At 36.0% G+C, this 8,440-nt stretch overlaps 1 protein-coding gene and 1 long non-coding RNA gene across 2 annotated transcripts; one reads left to right on the top strand and one right to left on the bottom strand.

Annotated features, from left to right (window-relative positions):
* The first annotated feature begins 689 nt into the window (after positions 1 to 689).
* LOC139196792 (uncharacterized) lies at positions 690 to 1,205 on the top strand. Its single transcript, XM_070823135.1, has one exon. It carries the CDS (start codon positions 690 to 692, stop codon positions 1,203 to 1,205), a length of 516 nt encoding a protein of 171 aa, XP_070679236.1.
* Positions 1,206 to 5,860: 4,655 nt separating this feature from the next.
* LOC139197001 (uncharacterized) lies at positions 5,861 to 7,992 on the bottom strand. The gene is made up of 2 exons (XR_011581960.1): positions 7,495 to 7,992; positions 5,861 to 6,081 (listed from the first exon to the last, which is right to left on the bottom strand). It is a non-coding gene; the product is annotated as an uncharacterized lncRNA (long non-coding RNA).
* Between the last annotated feature and the right edge of the window lie 448 nt (positions 7,993 to 8,440).

Here is an 8,440-nt window from a genome sequence, read left to right as displayed (position 1 = left end):
TCATGGAATGAGAACCAAAGGTGGTTCAAATGGTGACAGTGGCGCTCAGGATTTAGGATTTGTTTGGTGTTTAGATTTGTCCTTGTGAGCTTGTGTCTTTTGTCAATGCCTTAGAGCAAGTCCACTTCCAAAAACCCAATCGGCATTAGTCAATTCAATCCACCCAAATAAATAGTAATTGACCGCAATAAATAGTATCTACCCAAGTGCATCTCCACCCTTAAACTAAATAGCCTAGTCAATTTGTATTAAAATATTATTAATTTTTTTATAAAATAATTTTGAATAGGATTTTTAACCAATCTTGTCATGCCACATATCACTGTTTGAAAGTATAATTTTTGTGGATAGATTTTTAAGTAGAATTTTAACCAATTCCGTAGTGCCACATGTCATGATTATATAAGAATTTTATGAATAGATTTCCGATAAGATATTGAATCAATCATGTCACGCCAAGTGTCACTATTTGTTTAGAATCATTTCGAATAGATTTTGATAAAAAATTTAACCAATTACGTCATGCCACGTTGCATTATCTACAACCTTATCCTTTCGTTTTTTGTCCATATAAACCCTACATCCATCCTAATTCATACACCAAACTCAAACTAGCTCAGAATCCTTCTTCATAGTTTATAAATTTTGAGTTCTTACAATGACTTCTTCAAGGAGATTGTATGAAATCAATGAGCAAGAAAAAAAAATTGTTTGAGGAAGATGAAGAATTGTTCAATCTCGAGGATGGTGCAAATGAGGTGTTCGTAATGGAAGAGGAAGAAAATGATGAACTTAGAAGACAGAGAGCCTCAAATTCCCATTGTGTCATGCAAGCTATGAGTGAGATCTCCAAACCCAAGTGTTCCGCAAACTTGGATAGAAAGAAGGAAAAACGAGGTAAGGATCTCTTAGAAGATTATTTTATCCCCAATAATGTATTCATTGATGATGTTTTTAGACGTCATTTTAGAATGCAAGGAAGTTTGTTCAACAAAATCATGATTGATGTTGCAACCATGATCCAAAATTTGTACAAAAAAAAAGAGAGGATGTTTTTTCATGTTATAAGTCGCATTCCTGAGCAAAAAATTATCGCTACCTTGTGGGTGCTTGCATATGGAGTATCTGCAGACCAAGTTGTTGAGATTACGAGGACGGAAAAATCAACTGCTTTAGAGTCTGATGAGGTTTTGCTCCGCAATTGAAGTTATCTACACCAATGGGTACCTCCGGATACCCACGCCAATGGACATGCTAAGGCTTTTGAAGAAGGGTGAGATGTGAGGTTTTCCTGACATGATTGGAAGCATCGAATGTATGCACTGAACCTGGAAAAATTGCCCAATTGAATGGCAAGGAGCTTATGGCGACAGAAAATGAGCCAAAAATATCATTTGGAAGCGATGGCATCATTTACATGGATTTGACTTTTTTTTTTATGTTCCAAGAGTTCAAAATGACCTCAATGTCCTTACCTAATCTCTAGTATTCGACGAGGTGCTACAAGAAAAAGCACCGAGAGTCACATATTGAATCAATGGAACTAAGTACGACGGAGCATACTACCTAGCAAACGACATTTACACAAGGTGGACATCATTTGTCAAAACAGTGCCACATCCAGAAAGTGAAAAGGAAAAACACTTTTCAAGATGTCAAGAGGGGTGTAGGAAGGATGTGGAGGGTTGTTTTAGTATCCTCCAAGCCCGTTGGGCGATTGTTAGAGGTGCTACCAGATTATTTGATGTAGAGGCACTTCGACCCATCATGATGACGGGTATCATTCTCCATAACATGATTGTGGAAGAAGAGTATGATTATGATGTCATCGATAAATTTGAACCGAACACACTCAACAATTATAGAACAAGTATATATTGTGCTCATGAAGGCACTGAAGACCCTGTGCAATACGAGCCATTAGAAAGGAATGGACGTTACAATCAAAGGGTCATTAAATGGTTTACTTCAATTCAAACTCCATAAATGCACTTAAGTCATCAAAGTGACTTGATTGAGCACTTGTGGGGATTGAAACAATGTGAAGAAACTTAAAACAAGCTTGTGGTGGAAGAATAAAGTTCTTAGCTTATTTGGTGTTTTTGTAATTATATTTGGTGTGTTTTTGTAATTTTATTTGTCGTTTTTTGTAAGTTTATTTGGTATATTTTTTTAAACTTACTTGGTGTGTTTTTGTAATCTTATGTGGTGTGTTTTTGTAATTTTGTTTTGTTTGAATAAATATGCTCTTATTTTAAATAAAGTACCAAATTTAATAAATACAAAATTACATAAAGTACTAAAAACAAATACAGAATTACATAAAGTACTAAAGTATATGAAAACTTTGGTTGAACCCAGCATTCACACAACTTAACATCTTCGACGACCGACCAATTCGAATGTGCTTCATCAGCCTTTTTTTTTTTTTTGCAAACAAAAATTATATGAAAACTTTGGTTGAAAGCATTGAAAACATTGACACGTGGTGTAGGTGGAAGATGATGGTTAGGTACTTATAAATAAAAAATTCATTTTATTTTTTTCTGTATTTTTAAACAATTTTTATAATTTTTTTATAAATTTTTATTAAGTTAATTAATCTGGACCGATGGATTTCAAAAAGATTGAAATCCAACAACCCAAAATTGGACACATGGCCAATGGTAAGATTTCTAACATTTTTTAAGGCCAAAAAACCTAGACCATTGCTCTAGAAATTGAGTGGCCAGATTTTGCCATGTCACTAGCCGTTGGGGTTGAATTTCAAATTTCTTTTACTGTTTCAAAGTCCAACAGCCCTCACTGAGCCACGTAGCACAAAGTCTTGCATCCTTTAGTGCGCCTGCAGCACGAGCCCTCCCCTCTGCACGCTGTAGGGAATGCGCGCCCAAGCGGGCATGTTTCCCACGTACCTAGTGCAAAAATAAAATAAAATCATTCACATGGCTGACGTTAGCCTGGCGTCAAGTAGACCGGGCATTGGGTCAGCCAATTTTTTGCTGGGCAAGTTGCTGGCCTCCCCCAAAGCCCAACGGATTGTATGGGGTGGACTAGGTTTTTGGGGGAGGGGAAAAATGGGTTGTTGCCCAGCTATTAGAGGGAGGGCTGGAGTTGCTCTTATGGTGAACTAGTGCGTACCTCTAATGCAACTGGTATCTATTGTGGAGGTCACCATTTTTATTTTTTTTGCAATTTTTTTTTTGGAGTTGTCGTTGCTTGTATTCAAATAGTGTTTCCTTACTGTTTTTGTTAGTGAATTTGTGTTTGATACGGTGTTAGAAAGAAAAAGCAAACTAATTGATACTATCACCAATACTAATGGCTCGTTTACTAATTTGTAATCAGAATGAGTGGAATTGAATTAAGGAGGAGTTGGAATAAGTTGAAATCAAAATCAGATTACTAATGAAACTATTTATTAAAATTTCTTTGAAGAGGAGTAAAAATCATATTTATCCATATAAGTTGTTTACTAAAACACATGGATCAGAATGAAATCTAATATTACTACCAAAACGCCCATATTCTAACCCTTTTTTTTTTTGTATTTTTAGTAAAATTTTGATTCTTTTTTATATTTGAGAAAGCTTAAATTTTTTTTGTATGGTTTTTTTTTTTAAATGCTGAAAGGATGTTTGGTAGTCAATATAAAAAAATAAAAAAAATAAAATAAAATAAAACCCCATCAAATCTCTCCACTAATCTTCTTCCCCATCCCTTAATTTCTTTCTCTTGTAAAGTCCGCATCGCACTTATCCCCAACTATTTTCAGCTTCCCCATCTCTTTTTTCCATATACTTCTCATCCCTGGATTTGGATCCTCTCTTGAGCTCAGCATCATGAGCCTACTGAGCAAATCACACAACTCATTGGATTTTGATCCAACGGCTACAATTATTATAACTTTTAGATGAGCCCCCTGTTTGTAGCCATTTGATCAAAATTCAACGGCTCGTGTGATTTGCTTAGTATGCTCAGGATGATGAGCTCAGGAGAGGATCCAAATCCCAAATCCCTCATCCCTCTTTCCCCAACCACAAAACCACTGCAATATACCCCATAACCACAATAGTAGTAATTCCACCACACCACTGCAGGTTCAGTTCTAGATGCCAGAGTGTCACTGCAATGCCAGATGCACCACCGAATGAGTTTCAAATATGGTCTTCAATAACAACAACCTATTCATCACCAACTTAATCTCTTAAACCCATCCTGGCACAAAATCATCAAGAACCCGTCCAGCTTAAGGCTCGTCATCGCCGATGGACGAGATTGAGTGGGTAAATGTGTAAGGGAGTTGGCAGACTAGGGAAAAGGAGGAACATATACGAAGAGGGGGTGAGGGCTGAAGGCAAAAGATACCAAGTAATTTGGGTAGAAAATTTTGATTCCTAGAATAGCCTTCTCCCTCGAATTGAAATACCACCTTCATCTAGGGGATCCGATTTCGGGAGATTTAGGGACCCCATCTTCTTTATGATTCCTAAAATGTTTGGCCATCTCCAACCGAAATGGCTAAATATAGTCTCGTCCAGAATTATAGCCTTGCAAAATATTATTTAAAAAAATAATGTTAGGCCATACTCATATACCATCTTCAACCGAATGGGCTAAACAAAGTCCCCTCAATAATTTATTAGTTTTAAGTTTATACTTAAATTTATTATTAATTGTAGTTTATACTTAAATTTATTAGTTAATTTAATTAATCTTTGTATGTTTTAAATCTAGCTATTGAATTTGAATCAATTATTGCAACTGAGGAGCTGGGCTTCAAAAAATTGGCTAAGAGGGGCTACATTTGGCTAGCATGATGCCACTTTAACCAAATAATAGCCTGGTGAACTCCTTAAAATTATAGCTCACCCTTTGGTTGGAGATCAGTTTTTGGTCAAATCAGGCTATTTTTTGGCTTTTGGACCTTCAGCCGAATGCTTCGAAAAAAGTATGATTCTGTTTCTTGCTATTCCATTCCAGTTTCGTAAACACATTGTGGTAGTCAATTTCCGCCTCGTTCAATCTTAACAAAAATGTATCTACAAAACAATCAACACCTTTGATTAAAGACCAAAGTCTCACGCACCCTTGATAAGTGGGGGGGGGGCAATGGATCTCTGATGCCTAAGTCAGTAACTCTGAATAAATTAAGTGTTTAGGGTTTTATGTTAGTGAAAATCTTACCAAAGTTTGGTGGAGATGAGGGTATATATATGAGGTAGTGGCCGGCCATCGGGTAGGGTTTTGCCTTACAAATATTGGCTTCCTATTGGCCAAGTTATGTTATTAGTAGGATGCGCAAGGAAATGATATTTCCAAGATATTAATTAGGAGATAATATCTTGGAATGATGATGGAAATATCCTTATTTTATTGTGGTAGGGATTCTTACTTGATATATTGATCTTCCTTTAGGATTGTGTTAAAGATAAAATTTGGTAATTAATCCCTTATCTTTTATACCTTTGACTTTTCCACACCACGAGCAAGGGAGCTTTGAGTAGCCATAATCTGCTGCTTGAACTTCCAAGGAAGCTGAGTTGCGCATGAGAACACCTGAGAGCCTTGCCCATTTAATGAGGGAAATCTTGTATTTCTTGAATAAAAGTCTGCGTGTCACCTTGTGGAGTTTTGAGATTATTTTTAGCTCCACACATGCTCTAAATTATTATGACTTGTCTATTTTATAACATAAAGATAATATATCAACGCATTTAAAAAATGAAAAAAAATAATAACTCTCTTGGGCATATGACATTGGCTCACCTTCATACTTATGTCACATCTCGATATTGACATACGTCAAGGATCGACGTGTGACGCTTGGGTGCATGGGTGCGAGGAAATACAAAGAATATACACAAAGGAATATTGATACTAAAATTCTCAAATACAAGTATGGTGGTGGGTTCTCTATCACAAATACAATAAATGTACAACAAAGTTGATGCAAAAAAGAAAGTCGAAAGAAATACCAGGAATGGTACAAGAATAATGTAATTGCTCCAACCTCCCTTACCACTACTACCCCCAAAAGGTCCTCGTATCAACTAAGATCTGTGTCCTACACAATCGCCCCTACACATTAGGAATGGTGACTCGGATAAATCAACAATCTAAATAGCTGCAAAACTCGTGTGAGTGACAATAATCCAATGTATGTGATAATCATAAAATAAATCCATTGCTCATAGTTATAAACATTAAATATAAATCCATTCTTCAAAAAATTATAACAATTCGTTATAAATCCTTAAAGAGTCACATAGACATCCATCGACCTTTTTACAATCAAACCACAAAGGTTTTCAAGTATATCATTCATAAATACGCTGAAAACTAGATCTAGTGTGATATAATTTGGCTGAAGCCTACATCACCCAAGCTTTCACATTCTATACCAATTCAAAGAAATCAACGAACCAATCAAGACAAGGAATGCGGTTTCGGACCACTCAAAGAAATTCAATGAAAAATGGGTTCGGGACCACTCAAGGAACCGAATAGGATACGATTCTATACCACTCAATAGAATCGCATAGTATGAGGAGGGATTAGACCGCTCAACGGAATTTGAACAAGATACGATTCTAGACCACTCAACAGAATCGTAGAGTATGAGGGATTCGAGACCAATCAACGGAACCCCAGCAAAACTCGATTCTGGACCACTCAACGAAACCCCGAATTCAAGGAACTCAGTTTACAATAGGTCAAAGAGACAAGAAATGGCACAAGTTCAATGCAAAAATTATCCATGACAATGGGTTAATGGACCCCTACTAGTCCTCACGTTTCAAAAACATTTCAAATATTCATTTCAAATCATTTTTCATAAAATAGATCGATGGTAGAATTTAAAAATAACAATTTAATTTAAAACATATGTATAAATCAATGCAATATCCCCTAAGTATACTAGCATGGGGATTTCATGGGTATTCTTGATAGCACATATATTAAAGTTACTCACCTGGAGTCTGTGCTACGGCTCCTAGCACAAAGAATGAGGCATCACATATGTTTGTCGCCTAAAACAAATCACAAGTTTTGTCTCTAAATTTTATTGATAAAACACATAATTTTACGTTGTACACGTCCTTTGAGACAATCTAGATGGATTCGGGACACATTGACCAAAAGTCAATAGTCGGTCAATTATCAAAGGTAGGGAAAACAACCCTACGTAACTCAATTTGGAAGATCCACACATTGGATTTCCAATCTGTAACTTCCTTTAATGTCTCACTATGCTTCTATAACAACATATTAAAATTTTGTTTTGATCCGACGATCGAATCTTTGCCAATTACAAGTTTAAGTGGCAGTCAACCATAAAACTACGTTAAAACAATGGAATTTTGCTAAACGGATGCCCAAAACGGATTTAGGGCAACATTTTGGGTTTTAGGCATCGAAATACCGTCTCGCGCTTAAGATCGGTTGGAATATTCAATTAAAACTAATGAAACCTCAAGATATATACCTTACCTCATTAACGGAAGATTCTGAGAGCTAAGGAATATATTACTGTGTCTTCTATCACTCTTTGGTCGCTGTTGCGGTCCGTCGCCCTCCGTCGTCATAGTCACTGAGATCTGGGGAAACTCGTCAGATTTCTGGAAGATTTTCAAAGTCCAAATCTTACTCATTTCTCCACCACATTTCACGATCCATATACCAAAATGAAGCTACAGGAGAGTAGAACATGATTTTATCTGTTTGGAGTCCAAAAGATCACTGGAAACGGTCTGAAATTCAATGAGAAAGACACGGCTTGTTATAAAGCTTCAGGACGTTAGTCCCTCATCTCGTGATCCAAAGCTCATCTTCGAGCTTGTGAATAGAGGAAGGCTGCTGTGATGCTTGTTTGGTGATTAACTTGACAATATTTGAAGGTGATGTGGTGTGGTTTCACGGGACAAAGAAGAGAGGGCGAGAGAGATGAGAGAATTCGGGAGAGAGAAAGAAGGAAGAAAGTTCTAGAATTATTGAGGGGTGGGCCCCACACGACATACATAACATGGTCATAAAAAGACAAATAAAAATGTGTCCAATTAAAGGGTAAAATTACTCAAATACATCTGTATTTGCGTCTAATAAAATCTTCGTTCTAATTTTAAATTATGTTCCTTTTATGTTCATATGTTCATACCAACACGTATTATCTAAATATGCTAAAAAAATGTTAATAAAAACATGAATGGATCAAATACGTTCATGTAGAATTATGTTTAGCCTAAGAGGGGCATTATAGTCTTTACAAATTAAAAAAAAAAAAATTACGCAGTAAATATAAATGTGTCGAAACTACTAAATATAAAATTTAAACAGTGAAATTTGGGAACAGGATTTCACAACTTAAAAAAAGATAATTAGACTGTTTTTTTTTTTTAAGAAGTTATGAGATGAAAAAGATTGCTTAGATTCTTTCCGA

This window comes from Malus domestica, chromosome 06, assembly GCF_042453785.1.
Source record: "Malus domestica chromosome 06, GDT2T_hap1".
Classification (NCBI taxonomy): domain Eukaryota; kingdom Viridiplantae; phylum Streptophyta; class Magnoliopsida; order Rosales; family Rosaceae; genus Malus; species Malus domestica.
The sequence above is the reverse complement of the archived record's forward strand: the minus strand, read 5'-3'. Positions and strand labels throughout refer to the sequence as shown.